The sequence below is a fragment of the Culex pipiens genome, chromosome 3, assembly GCF_016801865.2.
Source record: "Culex pipiens pallens isolate TS chromosome 3, TS_CPP_V2, whole genome shotgun sequence".
NCBI classification, from domain to species: Eukaryota; Metazoa; Arthropoda; class Insecta; order Diptera; family Culicidae; genus Culex; species Culex pipiens.
Window position 1 is genome coordinate 12,374,032 of NC_068939.1, and position 23,322 is coordinate 12,397,353.

The window sequence follows — 23,322 nt, forward strand, 5'->3', positions numbered from 1 at the left end:
ATGCAAAAAAAATCGTGACACCCAGGACGACCAGGACCACTTGCAGGATCTGCACTTGCAACCAAACCCAACTAACCAGCCAGCAGTTACAGCCAGGAAGGTGGCTCATAAATTTTATTGCTTTCGTCTGCTTCTTGTCATTATTCCACTTTCGGATGCCCCTCCCTCAACCCCCCCTTGTTATTAGATTTTATTGTCATTTTTCATTACACTCGGGTCGGGCTTTCCCTTTCAACCCGAGGACGATGGAAAGTGAATATCTGCATTCTTTTCCCACTCTCTCTTTTTTGGTTTGCTCCATGCTCTACCAAATGACATGCTGACATCCGGCGGTGTGCGTTCAACTGCATCAGACAGTCATGTCAACGAGGTAGTCATTGGTTTTTTTTTGGCAATATCATCATCGTTTTTATTATCAGCGTGTGCTTTTTGTGCAGACAGAATTTTTGTCCTACTGAGTATTTCGTACTTTAATTCGGAAAGAATATTGGCCTTTTTTGAAAATATGAAACAAGGATAATCAGTGTTAAATCAGGGATATATCGAACGCTTTTTCATTCCACATGAACCCTAATTAAAAGATTGTTGAATAATTCTTTATTATTGAACATGTTGATGGTTGCTCACGAAGCATGTTTAGCTCGTTGAATTTACCTGAAATGACAAGAAAATAACAAAAATAAAATGTTAGAATCACTTCATCAACCTCAAGTTATCCTCGCAGGAAGCATTCACTAGAATTATGTACTACTGTCCAAAGTGCTATTTCCATCAATCAATCCACCACATCATAATCCACAAAGTTAATCCATCCGACGACCAGTGAGGCTGCGTCCACACGATCCACACGCCACAAATGCCCACCACCAGAATCGAACATTGTATCGTTTAATTAAAAGCTCATTTCTGCTCATAAACCAGGCACCACCGTCTTTGGCCAGCCTTAAGCAGCCCCGGCTGGTGATCGATGATCACGATACTCTGCGTGAAGTAGGCACAAATGAAGTGGAAGCTCGCGTGCGCGCGGTGTTTCTGAATGTATTTTTTTTTTTAATTTTATTATGGATAATTCTCTACCAACTCACACGAAATCGGAAAGTTGCCCCGACCCCTTTCCGAATTGCGTGAAACTTTATCCTAAGAGGCAACTTTTGTCCCTGATCACGAATCCGAGGTCCGTTTTTTGATATCTCGTGACGGAGGAGCGAAAGGGATCGTTCCGCCCTTCCGTCACGAGATATCAAAAAAACGGACCTCGGATTCCTGATCAGGGACAAAAGTTACTCTTAAGGATAAAGTTTCACGCAAATCGGAAAGGGGTCGGGGCAACTGCTGTGTGAGTTGGCGGAGAATTATCCCACTCAAAAAAGTCTGACTTCAAACCTAATTATTCAAATTATTTTTTTTTTTCTGTAATATTTTGCGAGTTTAAACAGCCTCATGTCTTCGAATTTCAATCATATTCCACAGATTTATTTTATTAATTCTCGCCGCTTGGCAACGCCGTGATGCTGCAGCTTTGGCTAGACTGCGGTCCAAGATTGGCTGCACTATACGTAGAGGGTGATCATTTTTCAGCTCCTTGATCAGTCCGCGGTAGGACAGCATCGCGCGATCAAACACGTGTCCGCGGAGATCTATACTTAATCTAAACGAAGCGATTCATGTTGACTAACTAGCTTGACAATTCGAAAAGTACATTTTTATAATTTCAAATTTGGAAGTAAAAATTAAGTTTTCAAGTTCCCTCGCGAAATGAAGGTATGAATGCAAACCACTGCCGTCACTTCAAATTTAAGTCTCCGAAAGGAAAAAAAAATGCAACTGAAACATCTACAATAACACTGTGTCCAGGTTGCGCTCGTGAACGGAGTTGCACCCCCCCCTTGTCAAAAGTGCGGTAATTTATTCGATAGAATGGCTGCTTTTGACATTGAGGCAAGCAGGGCTGAATACGGACTTAGAATAAATCTGCTTGGTAGGTAGAGCGAGCGACGCGCTTGGATGTTTCAGTAACGTCATCAAGGGGTCTGGAGGTGAAATTGGGTCATACAAATTTCAGCATTTTTGTATGACCCAATCTCACCCCCAGACCGAATGTCACCCCTAAGTTAAAATTATTAACCCTCTACCGACCAAATATTTTTTTCGAAATTATTTTTATCGAAACTATTAAATTTTTCCGTTTTCAGGAGGTTATTTTGAGCAACTTTTGTTCTACGAAAAACATTACTTATCCTGTTTTATGTTTTTCTTGTTTCGTTTTTAGTATTTTAATTTGCATTTATCTTGTTTAATTATTTTTTGTTTTTGGTAATATTTGGCCTATTCTACCACCTCCTATCATTACATTTTGCCTATCTTATTTTTTCAAGTTTTTACAGTCACTTTTTCAATTTTTTTCTTGTTTTTCACATTTTTTGCTATAGAACGGAACTAATATTAATGGAGCATTTCCATTCGAGCAGTTTTTGCTTTTTTCTACAATGTATTTCTTATGGAGCGAACTGTCAAAAACTGCTCGACTGCGGGTGCTCCATTGTAAAAAAAAATGCGTAGAGGCATAGTCTGGGACACTGCAAAAATTACTGAAACTTCTTTTTACTTAAAATATAGAAAATTTCAGTAAAAAATACAGCCAAAGTTAACCCTTAAAAAATGACATATTTCAAAACATTGCCAAGTTCACATAAAACAAGTTCAACTGCCAACTCTAAAATTTTCTTGAATTTTAAGAGTTCTTCTTTTCAATGCTTTTTAAAGATTAAAAATAAATTGAAAAATGGAATTTTGGCGAAAGCTACAATATTTCATGAATAAATTAAAGTTGCTAGTAGGTATTTAAAATTGAGGTGAAAAGTCGCCGGTTGTGATTGGGCACTCAATATTATTTTTAAATGAATGAATGTAATAAAAAATATAAATAAATAGAAATTAAAAAAAAAATCTAAAATCATAAAAAAAAATTCAAATAAATGGTTCTTACGACTAATTTACAACAACGATCGCATTAAACAAAAATTTCATCATATAAAACAAATTTGAAATAATGTTAGAAATAAAAAATGTGTCATTTCATTGTTAAAAATGTGTAAATTTAGTAATATTATGTGTAGACTTTGTTTTTTATCACTCTTAAAAAATGCAGTTTTCACGGGGACCTCTATCCAAAAATACAAAATTTCACGGAAATTTTACGGAGCGTGAAAAATGTTTAATAACCTTCAAAATCTTATGTTAAACAACCGGATTGATTTTTGTACACTTAATCGTACATATATTAAGCATCTAAGCTAAATAATTTTTCAAGCTGCAAATAACCGGTTTTGCACGGGGACAAGCCCAATCTTGCTAAAAGTAGAATAAATGCAGGAAATGCATTTGTTTTCAGATGATTGGACTTAGTTTTCAATAAATTAATAAATTAATCAAATAATTTTGTCAATGAGGATTAAAAATAACTAAATAAGGGTACACTTTTGGACTCGACCTTCACCGATTTGGTCTAACTTTGCATCATAACTTTGCAACTATTTGAGCAAAAGACTTTTTACAGGTTGCATTTCATAGAAAATTGTCCAAGGAATTCGATAAAAATAAAATTTTAACCCTTAAATGCCCCCTTATATTATATTATAACGTTTTAAGTATTAAAATTCAGTTTTGACCAATTCCTTATATTTTTATTTTTTTAATTTTAACACCATCAAGTTCCTCGGACAATTTTACATAATAATCAATAAAGACCTCAAACTAAAATGAACTATTGGCGAGAAACAGCGATTTTACTGAAAAAAGTTTGATTTTGCGCAGCACTCGGAAGTACATGGTGTACTTTTCAACAAAAAGGGATGAATTCCGCATAGTTCGGTTTTTATATGTGAGAAACTTATTTCGGATTTGAATTCATAGGACAGAGTGCTGCGCAAAATCAAACTTTTTTCAGTAAAATCGCTGTTTCTCGCCAATAGTTCATTTTAGTTTGAGGTTTACATTGATAATTATGTAAAATTGTCCGGGGAACACGATGGTGATAAAATAAAACAAATAAAAATATAAGAACCTAGTCAAAACTGAATTTCAATACTTAAAACGTTAAAGTATAATATTAGGGGACATTTAAGGGTTAACATTTTATTTTTGTAGAATTCCTTGGACAATTGTCTATAAAATGCAATCTGTACAAAGACTTTTGCTCAAATAGCTGCAAAGTTATGATTAAAAGAAAAAAAAGTTTTTTAGAAAATCGTCAAAAAAGAGGGTGGTGCCAAAAATAGAGGGATGGTCCAATCAGCACCAAACTTAGGATTTCTGTAAACTATCGATAAATGAACGTTCCCTCGAAGTTTGGTCCAAATCGGTGAAGGTCGAGTCCAAAAGTGTACCCAGTTGACATGGAATGACCCATAACTAAAATAATCCGGAGTGCTACGGGTATTTCCAATCTGTGCTTCTGAAACTCAAAATTGAAAAAAAAAAGCCTAAAAGTGTCAAATTTAAAAACGCTCAAATACACTATTTACAGTGTTTTAAATTTATTGTATATATTTTTCAATTCAAACTAGTATTTTAAGCTTATTTTGAACAATTTTGAAGTGGAGGCACAAACACATTAAACAAAATTTGCCATAGCCTAATTGCCATCATAATTATCTCTTTTTGGGAGCATTTGATGATGATTCTTTTATAATTTTCCTATTTTCAAGATTCTGATCCTTTCAAATATTAAAGTTCAATTCAAGAGTTCAAAAATTAAATATCAAGTTAAAATTTGAACCTTAAACCATATTGGAAAAATATTTTTAAAAGTTGTTATTTCCATACAACAACTTCAGAAAATCCATGAATTTCACGGGATTTGGTGGAACTTCACGCTGTCCGCGAAATCGTGAAAATTCACTAACACTAATAATATCGTTATTATGTCGTAATCTGGCACTGGCTTCCCATTTTGCCTTTAAAAATCCCTAAATCTCTTTAAATTAGGTATGAAAAAAATGGTTGAAAAAGAGCTTGAACAAAACTTTTTTTCGAAAAACAAACAATGGAAAATTTTTCCACCTCCAGCAACCAAGCTCACCAAGCACTCCGTCAACTTTGGGTCAGGGTCAACCAGGTTTGTCGATCGGATATTTTTGCATCGTTACCGAGAGGGCTCTCACTCTGACTATTTATTAACTCCGTCGTCGTCGTCGTCAATTTAATGGGAAAACATTCATGCACTAATTGGGCACCTGGTTCTGCTTTTTAATTGCCGCTCCAAATTACTCACTGCACTTCTAGGAACCTTCAAAAAATGCGCCTAGTTCCTTTCGGTAAAGTCGAATGAGTTCATCGAGAGGATAATTCCGACCATATCAGCGCAATTCCGCAACGCAACGGCTTATTGCGACGTGACGAACGTCCATCCACCAGAAATCGGAACGACAATGGGTGTCACTGTCAAGTGCAGTGGCCTGGGCCGGGGGCATTCCGCTGAGCCCGCTCTGGCCCAGTGGAAGAAAGCTATGCCGATAGGGTTGTCTACGGTCTTTTCAAATTCAAACCTTATACATGGTGAACAAACTAAAAAAAAAACTTTACAGAACATGCCAAAGTTGCCAACCCTATTACCACCTGGAAATCAAATTTCCGTGTCCGATGTCACACAGTTGCGGTTGGTTTTCCGCTGAAAAAAGGGTTACTGCCACATTTCTTCTATTTCTGTTTGTTTGCGAAAGCGGGAAACGGGTGCGAAAAATTCGACGCATTTTATCGCCCAGATATGTGGACGGCAAAACAAAAAAAAAAGTTGTAAATCCGCAAAAACGGCAGAGGGCTATGGAAATTGGAAGCGCGCGCCTTATTTGAGCGACAAACTGCACGCAACAAGTTCATTGGACCTGCGAGGGATAACGGTATCAAGCGAACGCGGGTCGTTGAGATTTTTTTGGTGGGAAAATTTAAACTTTGATAGCGAATGGCAGTTTGTAACAGGATTAATTAAGGTCTAGATCTAAATCTATCTAATCTATTAGTTAACCGTATGTCATGATTCACTACACAATAAACAGGAAGAATGCTTATTAAATGTTCAAGTAGAAATAGAAGCAAAACATTTACCGGCGAAAGCAAGTGGCATTCGCCGGTAAATATTGTAGGGGTTGCATTTTTGCTTGTGTATGTTTCTATTTGTTGCATTTGTGTAAAGTTGAAACTGTTTAAAAGAGTTTTGGGAATTCGCAAACGTAATATCCAGTCTACGCGAGTTACCTTCGTAAATATATTTCACATTCGCTATCGTATTTTGGTAATTCAATCAAACTTTAAGAACCATGCTTCTCCATAGAAATGAGTTCCCAGTTGTACTGAAACCCATTTTTTTTAAATCTTATCTCAGAACCCGGGCAGACGTTAATAACAAAATGCATGCCATTTCAATAACAAATACTGTTAAAATAACAGAAAGTGTTACGGAATCTTCTTGAAAAATCCATTTTTGCATAAAGGTTTAATAACAATTTATTTTATCACAACAACATTTGTTATTGGTCTGATATTGGTTGAAAGCCAAAACATCTTTGGAATATTTTTTTTTGTTATGGAAGAATACCGCCAACTGTTATTGGTATGATCGGATAAGTTGTTTAAATAACAAAAAATAATAACAAAGATTTGTTCGAAGAATAAATGAAAATGTTAATTGTCTGTTATTACAATGACAATTCAATAACAAAAAAATCTTAGCGACGCATAACAAATCTTGTTTTAAATAACATTAAATGTTATTGGCCTAGTATTTTCAAATATCAAAAAATGTAATTCCCAAGTTATTTCCGTCTGCTCGGGAAACCTATTAATGGATATTCCCAACTTTTGAATATCCCGAGCATAGGTCAATAACAAGGGAAATTCTTAATAATACCTTTCTCTGCAATCAATACCAAATGTTGGTATTCCTGGACCCTTTAAAATTTATCTCAAGGATTATGCAAGAGAAAATTTGGTATCATGCCAATTTATGGTATTGTTTTGATATTGCAAAATTGCAGAATTTGTCAATGATCGGACACCACATTTCGGTATTATTTTGGTATTACAGTATTTAATCAATTTCTTCTGAAACTATAGGAAAATTTTGACCTATTTTGGCGAGACATCATTTTGCGATAAAATGATGTCTCAAAGCAAGAGCTTTCATTGAAAACCGAAAATTTCAAACTACATTTTTATTTAATTTTGATATACCCCCTAAGGAATTACTTGAAATTGTGGATTCTGTGGATTTTTTGAAACTGTGGATACCTAAGTTTGGTATTATTTAGGTATTACAGTAATTTATCAATTTCTTCTGAAACTATGGGAAAATTTTAACTAATTTTAAAAAGGTCATTAATTTTGCGCTAAAATGATGTCTCAAAGCAAATGCTTCCATTGAAAACCAAAATTTCCAATTTTTTTTATATGCCCCCTAAAGAAATGACTTTAAATTGTGGATTCTTTGGATTTTTTTAAACTGTGGATACCTATGTTTAGTATTATTTTGGTGTTATAGTATTTTATCAATTTCTTCTGTAACTATGGGAAAATGTTAAATTTTAATTTTAAATTTTGCGCTAAAATGACTTGATTTAATTAAACAAACATCAATGTGTTTTTTTCTAAATGAAACACAAAACGTATCTTTATAGGGCTAGTGATTTTTCACGGCAAAAACGAAATTTCACGGCATGCCAATTACAATACAATGGAATTTCACGGTAGTCTAAAAGCTGCTCAATTTAAGCGTAAATGTGGTCGTTTAGCATAACGATGAAAAGTTCAATTTTCTAAAAAAGTGGGCACAAATAATTTATTTAAAAAGAGTTGTTTTGGATTATTTTGGGAAATTTTTAAGAATTTCGGTCAGTTCAGCTTTTCCAATTTTATTTAGATTTTAGAAAATTAATTTGCTAAAATATCTCCAAAACGATCCCAACACATCTCAAAGCTCATATTTATCGAAAGTAGAATCAGCAAAATAAGTGTAAAACATTTTTCTTTAATTTTACTGCCCATGATCGCATAAATGTCCCATATGCATTTTCATCTCTTTTGAGTTATTGATGCAGTTTTGTTCAAAATCGTGTGCTCTTTCAAAAGAGCCTATAACATCCAGTACTTTGTTCTAGAAATCAGGAGTAAATCCAGTTTTTTCGTGAAAAATTTACACGTAGCCTTATGCGTGGGACAAACTTCAAATGCGTTTTTCTCAGCTTGCTGTTTTTGCATATGGGACATTTATGCGAACATGGGCAGTTTAGCAATCGGGAAATTTAAGTATTTAAAAAAGTTTAGGCTAAACTTTATTACTAGCAGTTATTTACATTTATTGATAATTCCAGAAAATTATACTACATTGCAAAAGGTTTAGTAAATTTGGTTCAACATGCATTTAAATAAAATCTAAATACTAAATAAAAATTATTTTTCTCACATTATGAAACTTTTCCACCGTTGTTGGAATATTTTTTGCAAAGATTTAAAAATATAAAAAGCTCAACATTTTTAGCCTTTACTCTTCATGTAATGTTGAGCATTGTTGTTTTTTGCATTTTTTTTGGAATTTGTGGAAATTTTGCTGGCAATGTATATTGTACTCTCAATTAACTGCATTTCCTAGAAAATTGTAATGAATAATATTTAAAAAAAATTCTGAATCTGACATGCAATGATTTTTTAAGCTGCATTCAAAGTGCTTGTTAAAAATCTTGTGAATTGTATGAAATAAAATAATGAAAGCTTTAATGCACCGAGATTCGATTTATCAATTGAATTTTTCAAATTCAATGCGGCGTTTCACGATATTTACCAAATTTTACGGCCAGGGGCAAATTTCACGGATTACGAACTTTTCGAATTTCAATCGATTAACTCATACTATTTTGAAAACTTCGAGAAGGTGCGAAACGAGTCTTCCCGAAAATAATTTTCCAAAAATAAACTATAAAAAGATGGAACTTCTTCAACAGTACTTAAAAGTTATGAAATAATGAACAACTCATTGAATTAATTTTATTTCAACTCATTAAGGACTTTGCAAATATTTTTCAAAATGTATGTTTTAATTTATGTCAAAAATTATCTAACCCAAAACTAAATCATTCGCTTTCAAGCAAGATATATCCGTGTAAATCGTTGTTCTCACAATTTATGACGCAGTATTTCTATGAAAAAAAAAAACTTTGAATGTTATGCTCAAAAAGATAGTTGTAATTCAAATCGAGTTGATAAATCATCAATTGTTATTGGACACTCACAACAATTTTTTTTGAATGAATGTTTATGGAAAACTACATCTGAATAAATCAATAAAGTTTAAAAAAATAACTTAAACAGTATGTGTAAGTGTATATTTTGGTTTTTTTTTATTTTTGGGATATCTTATTTCACAATCTTTAAAAAAATATAAAAATAAATAACAAGCCATAGTCTCAACATATGAATGAAAACAGTGTTTAAAGTGCATTATACACTAGCTCAATTGTTATGCAATCTTTAGTTTTCGGAAACAAATTATTTCTGTAAAAAAAAACTGCAATTACCAAAATGATTATGAAAAGATTTAGTGTTAAGAGTTTGCAAACTCAATAAGTGACCCCAAATTAACCTCCACTTTGGCTGATATTCATATTTTACAAAATATTGAAGTTTACTTTTATTCAAAAATCAAATTATTCGCTCTACAGCATTGCCTTGGCGTTCTCGATTACGAGATTCCTACTCAAAACTAAGTGTCCGAAGGCTTGATTGTTGAGGCAACTGCAAACCTCTTTTTACACCTTAGCTTCCATCCACCACGGGATTCGAACTGACGACCTTTGAATTATTAGTCCAATTGCCTACCAGCGACTCCACCGAGGCAGGATCCAGGGAGACGACTCCTACACCTGGAGTGAGCTAACGACCTAACCTTTTTTAGGTTAGTCCGGGGCCAACATTTACTTCCCGTCCGACGGAAGGCGTGATCAGACAAATCTCGCCTCGAAAAATGCCACCGGGACCGTTTGGGATCGAACCCAAGCCGACTGGGTGAGAGGCAATCACGCTTACCCCTACACCACGGTCCCGGCTACTTTTATTATAAAACTTCAAAAAAAAAACTAAATTCATAACAATTGTGCATGTTTTCGTTCAAAAATGGTTTCATAAAGATCCACAAAAGATGTCATGGGAAATAAATGATTTTAAAACAATACAGTTCAGCCTCGATAATCCTGAGGCCCAGGAATTCCACTTCGGATAATCGGATAATCTTTTTTTTTATTGTCGAGCTTAAGTATGACCGATAAACTGGTCAAAAATCATATTTTTTTAAATCCAAAAAAATTGCAAAAATGCATTTTGTAATTTAATAGGCAATCAACCATTCTAATATGAGTAAAATGTGGTCGCAGAACTTAAATTTGATGTTAACAGCAAGAAAAAAGAAAAAAAAACAAAGCGCTTCGTTTTTGGTTTAGTTCATGTGAAAATTGTTCGCATGAAGGATATTTCCTTCATTTTAAGCAATTGAATGTTTATTTAAGTTTTCATATTTTTTCAAAAAGGAATTTGTAAGTTTATCTGAACATATGAATGAAAAACTAACCGCATTTAAGTCACTCTAGCACAGAAAACAAATCATGAAAATATTTCATGAAGAAATTAGGTAATGTTACATCATTAAAGAGGTAATATTCAACCTACCAAATTTTTAACATTCCAAAATTCAACTTTTTTTTGCTGTGTACCCAACCTCCCAAGTCTCGATTGGCTGAGAACGTCGGCGGCGGAATCTCACGTAGGTCACATTAGTCAAGCAGGGCTGCCAAAGCCCGGCCTGGGCTTGACGTTGAATAATTGCACATGACCCAGTGAAAGTCACCAAAGCAATGCGCTCACCCAACAACCCGCAAACCGAAAGGAATACAGAGGCTTGACTATAGAGAGCGGTTTGAAAACAAAACATTGGCGGGCGACTTAGAAGAGACTTCGAATGTGTGTGGAACGCTGTGGAACAATAAGTCATGTTCGATGAGACGACGAAGAGTTGCATAATATTGAACTGCTCGTATGGAGAGTTAAGTCGGTCAAAGGAAACGCGAAGATTTTGAGTGATTCCCCTAAAACTACTTGCCAAACTTAAAGTTTGAATTCAATTTTAAGTTAGATTCTCGGTAGCATGTACTGACAAACTTGTCAAATTGTTAAGAATTTAGCTTTGCATGCAATATTGCACGCAAAGATGCGCGAACACAATACCTTTCTCTCTTTCGCTCAGCATCAGCTATTGTTCCCGACTCATTATCTCCTTCACGCCTCGCTCGTATTTCTCTCATTGAGCTGTCTCGTGCGATGTCTTCACCGCGCAAGAAGAAGACTTCCCTCTTCTTTACCGACCACCACCAGCTGGCGGTTTGTTTTGCAATAATATTTCAATCTCCTTATTTGGAACTCTGCTCCTCTCTTCCTCTCCTCTCAGTGAAGATTTCTTGCCTATCTGGCCGCGTCGAATTTGCTGCAACTCCTCGAATCTCGGCGACCTTTCAAAGAATGGATCTGCACAGTGGAGTTCAACAAACTTGTTGGATTTTTCGGGGACACTTGAAGCATTTTGGTAAGGGCCTAGGGTTCCCCGAGACCAAAAAAGTATTTTTAAATTATATTTTTCTCAATTTGCTGAACTGTTAAAAAATAGATCTAAAATAAAAGTAACTCGTCAAACATTTAGGCCACCCAACCCTAGCGACGATCAACCTCCAACCTTTAGTACGTACAACTCTTCATGCACGCAGAGTTCGCATGGTTGACCAGCACCGCCAGACCCCAATTCTTCTGCTGAGAGCGGCGGTTACGTTGCGTAATTTCGTGCGGGTCATTAAGCCAAAAAACACTACAATGACTCCGTCAAGATGAATCCTCCGAATTTTGTTGCGCCTGAAGGCACTCATTTGCTCGTAATTGTCCCCCGCCTAGAGCTACCGGAGAATCCAGGGGACGATTTGAGAGACGTTTGACGACTCGAACTATAGTAAGATCATCACCGTTGATGGACGTTCAGAGGATTTGGCTGCTCAAATTTGGGAGTAGAAATTTCAGACAATTTCAGTTACGAAATTAGGTTAAATTTTATTGTGTCCATATTTAAATTTTTTTACCGAACAAAATGGAACTGAACATCGATGGTGGGATTTAGGAAAATTAAATTCTTGCCGGTTAAATTTTACTAAAATAAATAGGTTGTATTCAGTATTTCAATGGTTTGACAGTTGAAAAATCGGTAAAATTGTATCGAATGTGACAACCAGATATGTTTGTTAATACTTTTTAATGGATTTTAACGATAAAATAAATTTCAATTACAACAAAAAACTTACTAAACTACAAAAAAAATAGCCAAATCACCAAATTCTCAAAAGTTGAATAAAGTTGAGTCACGTGTTCCAAGCTCAGAGGCTGGTGCTTACTTTTCAACAGCCTCAAAGTGCTCGAATGAAACTTACCCGAGACACGAACCATTTTTATGGCAAATGTGCTTGGCTACACGGAGAGACTGTGCCCAGAAATTTTAACAATTAAAATTGTTGATTTTACTTTCGTAAATTTTAACAAAAACGTACTTGTCACTGCCAATTTTCAGTTAAATTAACAAAAATTCAGTATTAATTTAATAACCTGTTTGTTGAAAATGCTAAAGGCAAAAAGCTAACAGATTTCCCGAACTCGAATGAACGTGCTCGACTGTTAGTTTTGGTTTTAGAAAAATCAAGATTTTTTTTGTTGAATATAATTAATAATTGGTTGAATATTTAAAAGATGAACTTGGGTTTGTTTACGTCTGTCATTTGAAGTCAGGATTCGAACGAGAGCGGTCGATTTGTTGAGTTTGTGTTGTTAATTATGAAGTGAGAGGATGTGAAAGGTGAAAATTACACTATTTGGCTAATATTGAAGTGGCAAATCAAAGTGTCGCAACTGGGGAGGTGGAATTGGTGAGTAGGTTTGTTGATGGTTTCTTTGCAGGTGATAAACTATGAAGAGCAAGAGGACAACCTTCGCCATGACGACCTCTAATGGGAGTGAGTTAAACACGTTATAAGAATGTTTGATGGAAAGAGAGGGCAGTAGAAGGGAGATGCGGGCAAACTCTTAACGGATGGAGCATCCCGGGCAGATTTAACAAAATGTTGGTTAATCCAAGTAAGTATGGGTTTATTTTTGCACAATAATTTATCTAATGTGATTCTTATAAGAAAACTGAATGATTTAAAAGCTTCACGCTTACGACGGATAAAATCTTAATGAACCATTATTTTTTTTTCAGAATCATCAATTATAAAATACATAGAAATGCGTACACATGACAACATAAAAAATAGAGATGAAGTAAAATATCAAAAAATCTATAAAATATATAAAAGAAGATAATTATTATCTTGAGAGTTTTGTTGCAATACGTCTGCTCAATAAACTGGTATGTTAAACTCAAAATATTTTTTTCAGGATTCGGAGTACGTTGTATAAATTAAATCAAATGCAGTGAAAGTGTGTTGCCAAAAGTAATTGTTAAATTAATGCAAGCTTGGTAAGTAGCATTATTGATATTTCTTCTTTCCTCATTATAATTACATTTATTTACGTTCCTTTTTTCAGTTTAAAGCCGAAATTAAGAATTTTGTATTAAATTACTAATAAATTCCAAATGTCTATTTGCAGCAAAAGGTTCACTTTGGTGGAAATTCTGTGTCCTGAGACCGTTGTAGATGATGATGACTTATCGGATGATTCCACAGTCATGGTAAGTGAATACAACACTTAATTTTATACAACATAATACAAATATAAGCTTTAAATTTGGTGAAAATTTTGCTCGGTTTCTATTTTTAAGAAATTCACGAGAAATTTGTAATATGCTTTTTTATTATTTTTTTTTTAATTAATTTAATGTAATTTTTTTAAACATTAGTCAAACTTCACATGTTTTATAACAACAGTTAAAAAAAAATGTTTTGATGCGTTTTTTACAGTAATCTAACAATTTAAGCCAAAAAAAAACAAATTAGTACAAAACGTTAAATTTTTAGGCAGAATAAATGCGAAAATAAAAAAACTCAGCATAAATTTGTGAGGCATTATTATAAAATTTACTGCAAATTCAATAAAAATATTGCTAACAACAGCTAATTATTGACTACATGTACGAATATTTTTTTTGTATTCAAGTAAGGCATTAGTTAAAATATAGCTAGAAAATCGGCCCAGCCTATATCGTTAGATAATTAAAGAAAATATATATCAACTCTTACATAAATTATATCTAATAAAGAAATGTTTTGTTACAAACCACTAATAATTTACTCCATGCAAAAATATTTCGGTTGATACAACGAAAAAAAATGTTGAACAATAGTAGAAAAATATGTTCCAGCCAGTTTTTAACAGAATATTCCACAATATTTCAGCTGAAAACAAGAAATTTTTAGTTAATTTTCTGAAAAAAATATTCTAGCAGTCGACTGCTAGAATTTTTTTCGGCCATTTAACCAACAAAAAATGCAATTCCAACTATTTTTTTAGTTAATTTTAGTAACTGGTGGTCAGCAATTTCGGGTTAACAAAATCAACAATCGATTGTTGAAAGAAAGCTGTGTAAAAAATTAACCCATACTTTTAGTTAAATTAACCAAGATTTTCTTAGATTTGCCCCGGCCGGTCTCTCCGTGTAGGGTTTGCCGAACCGGATGAAAACCACGAAAATTTGCTTTTTTTATATTATTTGACAATCAAAACGAATTGACAAAGTTTAAAAAGGCGGACCCAATCTTGAAAAATCTGATTGTTGAAATAGTCAAACTTTGTTGTAAATTAATGTGTAAACCGCACTTTCGGGGATGAACGAAAAATATATCGATAGTCCTCGTAGTTTTGAAGATACCAAAATGTGAGTAACAGAGATCTTGGTGCAAATGCTCTGGTTGATGTGTACGGTAACAATTTTCTTTACAAACCTGTGATAAAAAAAATCAGCCCCACTATAAGGCCAAGTCATTTAAAAATCCGTACAAAAAATCAAAAATCAATTTGAGAAAAACGCAATTTTCACTGACTCAGGTCAGATCGTATAAATCTCCGATAGTAGTATCTTGGTGCATAATATGATGCTCCAACCACGCTTTGTAACAGTATTTGTTTGGCTTTTTTTTTTTGGTTGTTTGACTCAGTTTCATCGATTTCTCATTATATTTGTGAAATATATTTTAACAAAAATATATCAAAGAGTAACTTATAACCTTTACCATCAATTTAAAAAAAATCCAGTCATTTTCAATAACTAATATTATTAGATCCTTACTTTTCCAATTCAAAAACTTACAATCATAATCTTTTGCCTATATAGTGTTTTTCATATTTTTCATGCATTTTTTAGTTTTTATATTGAGGGTTTTCACTTTTTTTATGCACACGTTTTGGCATAGTTTGGGACATAACTATAATTACTGCATCTTGTTTTGTTGCAAAAAAGTGGGTAATATTGAAAAACATAAACAAAGTTAACCCCCAAAAATGCATTTTCCATAACATTGGAAGGTTTATGTGACCCTGCCAGGTCAAATTACCAAATCACTAAATTTCTAAACATTAAAAATTATTTTTTTCCTATGCCTTTTATGAACCGAATAACCTGATTCAGTTTGACATTGTAATTATGTAGTTATATCACGATGAACATTTTCAATGTTCAAGGTGAGCATGATTTTACCAAATTTTACGGGACATGAAATTTATTGCATGGAAAATGTTCTATTTAAAAAACTAATACAAAAAACTAGTACATTTTACAATATGGATAAAAAAATTGTAATCCTTTTTCTTTTAAGAAAAATGAAATTTATCTTACACAAAAAAATTGAAAATGTTTTCTTCTAAAAATTAACTTCTTAATTCGACCTCGTAGACCCACATTCACGTATACCTATTGACTCAGAATTAGAGCGTCCATCTTCTCATATTTAACCCTCTAACACCCATTGTTGCCCCAGTGCTCCATAATTCTTTCACTTCAAATTGTAATTTTTTGAATACTAGGTATAAAACGAATTGAAGTAATTCTTCTTGGACAAACTATTTGAAATATTTAATGATACTTCAAAATTAAATTTTCATCTCATTTGATCATGGTAAACAAAAACTAAAAAAATCACAATTTTGCTTTGGCGTAAACGAGTAACATCTTTTTTTTCCTTCCTTAAATAGCTTACCTAAATTGTAATAACGTCATGATTCGAATTCCCGGACGCTTCGAAACCCGGACACTTCATCTTGTTTTATCAATTATTTGGATATAAGTTCGCATTATGTATGTCAAAACTGTGTTATTTGATGAATCCCAACATCAACTTTTATTGAAAGTTTGTTTGAACGCTGTAGTTAATGCCAAAACAATTAAATACAATAAAATTATAAGTTTACCAAAAATGCGAAACATTTCACTTGAAATATTTCATAGGCGTTCGAAGCACCGGGAAGGTAAAGCAGAAATTTATGGTTTCGTTTTTTTTAAATTCTAGCAAAATTTTATATAAACTATCGATTGTTTTGATGTTAACAGCTTATTTGAGACCTAAAGAATGCCATTCACTAGCATTTTAGTCCAAATTTGTGCGATTCATTAGCAAAAACGAGTGTCCGGAATTCGAAGCAAAAGTGTCCGGATTTCGAATCAGCTTTTATCAGTGTCCGGGATTCGAAGCACAACAAGTCATTTTTATTTTAAAATTCTGATGAAAAATTGTTAGAAAAGACATATTTTGCATGCACTTTCTTGAAACTGACTGTTTATACTACATCCTGATGATATTTCTACATTTCCAACTTATTATATGATTTTTTGCCAGCTATAACAAAAATGATATGCTTCTAAGTGTCCGGATTTCGAATCATGACGTTAGTTTATTTTCATTAAGTTAAATCTACTTACAGATGCTTCATAAATTAAAATTATCAGAAAGAAATCTTGATACAATTTTTTTCTATTTTATATGAATGGAACAATATGTTGGACAAAATTATGTTGAGTTTCTTTATTTATTATTTTTTCAGACCATTTAAAAAAATCGTTCTAAAAAGTTAAGAAAATTATACTTCTGCTTGAATTCCGGGAATTACTTAATTTCAAAATTAATTTGACAATCTATTTAAATCTTTTATACTGCCCCTGATCGCACAAATGTCCCATTTGCATTTCATCCAGTACTTTGTTCTAGAAATCTTGAGGAAATCCAGTTTGTTCGTGAAAACTTAACACGTAGCCTTATGTGTGGGACAAACCTGCCTTGCGTTTTTCTCAGTTTGCTGTTTTTGCATATAGGACATTTATGCAAACATGGGCAGTATAGCCTTATGTTAATTTTAGCATACAGTTATAAAAGGCACACCAACGATACCTTTTTAAATTGTTATGCAAAAAATACCGAAAAATTAAATTCAATGAATCCACTGTGCTCATCATCCCCATAAAACGTGCCGGCTTTCTGTCAAGAAAGGTTGCGAACCAAAATATTCAAAATTGGTTTAAAATCTATTTTGAACCTTTTGCGGTCGTTCTATGATTTTTGTCCTTAGACAAATAAGCTAAATCTAAACACAATTTTAGGTAGGACCCAATCTAATTCTTCGTTCTAGTTAAAAGTGTCAATTCTCAGAAAAATAAGCTTTATCTTTGTAGGTAGGGGAAAGTGGGGCAAGTGTAACAAGCTAAGGAAATGCTCGTTAAAAACGTTAAAACATCTGTCGGATTTTTTCATAATCATCTTATTTCAGGTCTTGACTAAGACTTTGATAGAACAAATTTTGAACAAAACCTGTTTTTCAATGTCAATGTGAGTAAAGATAAGAAAAATTGTTCGTTGAACAAAGGTTGCTCAAAATGAGCTTCTGAAAACGGAAAAAAATATTTTCTAAAATAAATTGGGCATTAGAGTGTAAATTCAATTAAAAGGTAATTTAATTTTAAGCCGTTTTAGAAATGCGCAAACAAAAACCAAGCCATCTCATTTTTTTTATAATTTTGATTTGTTTCGAATTGTTCAATTATTGCTTTTTTAGCACAAATTTGTAAAAAAATAGCGAACATTTTTTCAAAGTCAAACACAGAAGCAACTACCCGTCCCAGTTTATTAGGCAAATCAACTGTGGCATCTGTTTCGCGCTTTCTGGTTGCAGCAATGCGGGGGTATTTATGGCAAGCTATACCACTCAAGATGAATAACTCAACTTGAGGTGTTGGATTGATTGCATGGAACCTTTTGATAAAAAGGCGAAACAAAAACGAAAGAATCCCTCACCTTTTATCACAATGTCGGGCGGCTTTCCGGCGCGTCCGTTCCCGTGCACTTCCGTCGTCATGACCGTGGTCCCACTGCCGTCGAGCGCGGTCAGCGTGGTTTGGTTCTGCAGCAGCTTCTCCGCCAGCAGCGTGTTGGTGGCCAGCTGCTGGAAGCGGTTCTGCTGCTGCTGCAGAATGCCCTGGGCCTGCACCAAAAGCAGCTGCTCTTGGAGCTGACTTTCGGCACTGTTGGCGCCGCCTCCTCCTCCACCACCGCCCATGAGGAGGCCACCAGCGGGCCCATCCACGCTGCCGATGCCACCCAGACCGCAGTCCCCGGCGGCGAGGGCATTGAGCTGCGAGTTGGCGACAGCAACGGCCGCCGCCGAGGACAGCAGCTGGGTGCAGCTCTGCAGGAAGATCTGACCACTCGTTTCCTCGTCCAGCTGGAGGTCATTGTTGTTTTCCTCCTAAAATGAAAGCGGGGCGTTCAGAAGTTGGAAGGAATCTTCATGAAAAAGACAAAAATACTCACAACTTTAATCTCGGTTGCGGGAAAATCTTGAAAAAACTGCTCGAGCTCGAAGGTGTTCTCGGACAGCTGGCGCAGCAGCTCGTCCGAGTCGTTGCAGAGCGATTCTTCAAGATTGTTCAAATCACAGCCATTTCCGGTGGCGTCCGTTTGGTGGTTTATTACGTTGGTTTCCTGCACGAGGAGAGATAGAGAGGCAGTTAGAAGTTGTTTGATGGTTTTGAATGGTTGATGACCGCCCCGGAACGGCTGTCCCCAGAGTTTTCATTTCCCAGAAAGTTGTCGACTTGTAAATTTAAGGATTTGTAATCAAATACTAACATTTTCAGTTAATTTCCACAACAACTCAAAGCATTCCCAATTTTTATTTTTTTTAGGGAAACCAGAAGTTTGATGGATGAATTTCGATCAATTTCTGCCCAAAATCCAGGTGGGACAACTCTATGGGCAGTTTTCTGGGAAATGAAATTTCAAGCCAGAGTTGTTACGAAAAGCTGTCAGCAAATCTTGTTTAAATGCAAATTTTATTTAGCATTGGATTTAGTTTTCAAAATTTAAAATTAAATTTTGATAATAAATGCTTTGCAATAAGTGTTAAAAAAACGTTGTTTATTATTTGAGGATCTCGTGGAGAATTTCCCTTATCCGCTTAAAAAGCGTCAACGCTCAACGTCTTCCAAATCTTTCCGGAACATCCCTCACGCTAGACTTCAATCTGGGGACCACCTTTCCGGGAGCGTATATGCAGAATCCGCAAAAAAAGGCCTTACGTTCGTGAACTCGTCCGATACCTGATGCTGAGAGAAGGGGATACTTACCTGAAGACAGGCCTGCAGATCAACCAGCCGTTGGCCATCACTGTCCGGACACCATAGCAGGTCTTCGTCGATGAATGGCATCGCCACGATGGCCGAGCCACCCCGTAAACTTGCCAAAGCCAGCGTAAGCTGTGTTTGTATGTGACCCCGTCTAAAGGTCCCGGTAAACTTTGTATCAAAAAAAAATGTATAGAGTCTCTTGCGTTTGTATCACTGAACACGGTTCACGGTTCTTCAGTCTAGTTCTTGGTGAAGCACTTTCTTAGTTTTCCTCAATAGAAGGAGTTTTTTTTCGCAATCCCAATAAATACTCCTAATTTGAACACATTCGAGTTTTCACAGCGGTTACGTCGATTTCGTCGAGGCACTTCTTGGTGTGAGGGTAGCAATTTCGGTAGAATTTTTGAATAGTTGAGCCAAAAAGTGAAAAGTAAGGGGGGTGTTTCTCCGGCTGCCTAACCCATTGGTAATTCGCAAGTTATCCTTAAAAATATCACAGAAGGTTGCATCATCGACGATGGCGACCCGACCCACTAAGGCACACTTAGTTCAAGTCCATTTCCTCGACATTGGGCGAGTCTTCTTTCGAGCAGTGTTGCGGACTAAAGGTGCGCCTCTTGGTGCGATGGTTCCCGGTGGTACGGCCACAGCCGGCGCTGGCGAGTCCCCCGAATCGACGATACTGCTGCTGGGGCGGGCTTGCGATGATCATCTTTCGGTGCCAGACTTCCAGCCGGGACGGAGAGGGTTAGGTTTGGCCGTTGGCAGTGCTGGGAAGACGTTTGGCGAGGGTGGGTAACTTTGTGGTTTGGCAATAGTTCTGCAAACAAAGAGAAAATAGGAGGGGAAATTAGCCATGCGGGACTATCCCAATTTGTCTCCAAGACACGAAAAAAACGAAGGACGAAATTTGATCTTGCGACGTAACCTAAAACCCTTCAAAACAACGTTCAACGTCTAGTTTCACGCGACCAGCACCCGGTCAGGTCGTGACACGCTGGAAAGAAAGGTCGTTGCTTGAAGACGGCTATCAAGTTTGGAACGAGTTGGTGCTAATTTAATTGGTGGTTATGCAAAAGGATTGAAGGAACTATGTTGAGACGTCTTTTTGGAAGATTTACACGTTTTTTAGCCTTTTATAATCTTAAGGTGAAACGGAAAGGCAGCGCCATTTTGAAGCACCTTTAAGGAAAATTCCGTAAAATACGAAGTTATCAAGGTTAATAACGATCACATTATCGAGGCTCGATAACGTTTACGATAGTTCTATCGTTATCGTCGGGACCATAACGATAATCTATCGTTACCGTTAGCGTTATTTCAATAATTCTATCAGCGATAATCTAATCGGTAATGGACGAAAACTAATTTTTAAATCTTTCTATAATCTATTAATTAAACCGTATTATATTGAATTTTCAATGCTTTCATTAGGAATATATATTTTTTGAAAATCTAGTAAGGCCGTTGCAAATATTTTTTTGAAATTTATGTCCCTCGGCCTTGACCAAAGTCGAGGGGGGGGGCAAAAAAAATATGAACATTTAAATTAAAAGCCTTGGTTTCAACATTTGGATGAAAAAACGTGTCATTTTACACGCCTCCAGTTGCTTTCGAATCATTAGTTTTTAAAATATGGATGTATCGACGGATTTTTCTTTCGCAAAAAATAAACCTTTTTGTGGGACTGTACATTGATATTTCATGCAAATTAAATATGTTTTCAAAAGAGTTCAAACATGCTAAATATGATTATAAACGCAGGAAAATGCATTTTTACTGGTTTTCAGTTGATAAAACTTAAATTTTCGTTAAAATTTTGAAGTTTTTCGAAAAAAAAATTATTCAGGTCGACTTTGACATAAACTTTGAAAAATATTTGCAACGGCCTAAGTTTCAAAGTAAATATGTACTCAAAATTGTTCACAAAATACCGTATTTTTTCAAAAACTCTCAAATTTTCTTAATTTGCAATAAGAGTATCAAACAAAGCAAAAATGTGTATGCTTTTTCACTTTATCAAAGTTTTTTTTGTTAAAAACTAAAAAATTTCACAAAATACCGTATTTTTTAAAAAATACTAAAATTTTCCAAATTTGCAATATGGGTATCATCAAATGAAGCGAAATTTGGTGTGCTTTTTCACATAAGGAGAGTTTTTTTAAATACTAAAATTTCACAAATTACCGTTCTGTTTCGAAAATACTCAAATTTTACAAATTTTCAAGATGGGTATCAAACGAAGCGAAATTTGGTTTGCTTTTCACATTGAGAGAGTACTAAATACTAAAATTTTCACAAATTGCCGTTTTTTTTTCGAAAATACTCAAATTTTCATAATTTGCAATAGGCTTCATCCATAAAGTACGTCAGGCTAAAATCAGCCAAAATTTACCCCCCCTCCCCCCCCCCTTTGTCACGCATTTCCTATACTTATAACACGCAGTGTCACACTTGCTCAGACCCCCTCTCCCCCCCTAGAGCGTGACATACTTTATGGATGACGCCATATGGGTATCACACGAAGCGAAATATTGCATGCATTCTCACTTTATTAGAGTCATTTTTGTTTAAAAATTAAAATTTTCGCTAAATACCGTATTTTTCGAAAATACTCAAATTTTCATTATTTGCAATATATTGGGTATCAAATATGGGTATCAAACGAAGCGAAATTTTGTATGCTTTTTCACTTTATTAAAGCTTTTTTCCCAAAATATCGTGATTTTCGAAAATACTTAATTTTTTTTAATTTGCTATATGGTTATCAAACGACGCTAAATTGTGTATGATATGAAAAATACATAATTTGAATAAAGCATGCAAAATTTCGCTTCGTTTGATAACCATATTGCATATTTTGAAAATTTTAGTATTTTCAAAAAAATATGGAAATATGAAAATTTTAATGTTTTCCATAAAAAAAACTATAATTAATTGAAAAAGCATAAAAAGTTTCAATGCGTTTAATACCTATATTGCATATATTAAAAATTTGAGTATTTTTGAAAAAATACGGTAATTTGTGAAAATTAAAGTATTTTTTAAAAGAAAACTCTAATATATTGAAAAAGCATCCAAAATGTCACTTCTTTTGATAACCATATTACAAATTTTGAAAATTTGAGTATTTTCGAAAAAAAAATACGGTAGGGGAAATATACAATTTCTCAGCCTATTTGTATTATCGGCCAATCAGCACTTTGATCATGAATAACAGCTTTCATAAAGTGTTTTTGACTGTTCCAAAGTAATAAATAGCTCAAATAAAAGTGAGCAAGCAACTCTCCATTGTTGATGTTTCTGAAAATGTTGATTTAAGAGCGAAAAATTGCAAAAGTGATGAGAATTGGTCGAACGGCTTAGACTGATTAAAATTTGTGAAATTTTTAGTATTTTCAAAAACAAACTCTAATAATTTGAAAAAGCATATACAATTCCAATTCGTTTGATAACCATATTGCAAATTATGAAAATTTTAGTACTTTCGAAAAAATACGGTAATTTGTGAAAATTTTAGTTTTTACAAAAACAAACTTTAATAAAGTGAAAAAACATACAAAATGTCGTTTCGTCTGATATTAAAAATTATGAAAATTTTAGTTTTTTTGAAAAATACAGTATTTTGTGAACAATTTTGAATGCGT

General features: G+C 34.4%; 1 protein-coding gene across 1 annotated transcript in view; it reads right to left on the reverse strand.

The window, feature by feature from the left end:
• The window catches only part of LOC120432629 (ecdysone-induced protein 74EF-like), a 141,597-nt gene extending 121,788 nt beyond the window's left edge, over positions 1–19,809 (reverse strand). Inside the window, exons 1-3 of the mRNA XM_039597879.2 lie at positions 19,676–19,809; positions 18,861–19,031; positions 18,345–18,795 (exon numbers count right to left, since the gene is read on the reverse strand). Of these exons, the coding sequence (XP_039453813.1) occupies positions 18,345–18,795; positions 18,861–19,031; positions 19,676–19,756 (703 nt within the window). The 5' untranslated portion in view covers positions 19,757–19,809. The remainder of the gene's footprint in view (positions 1–18,344; positions 18,796–18,860; positions 19,032–19,675) is intronic.
• Between the last annotated feature and the right edge of the window lie 3,513 nt (positions 19,810–23,322).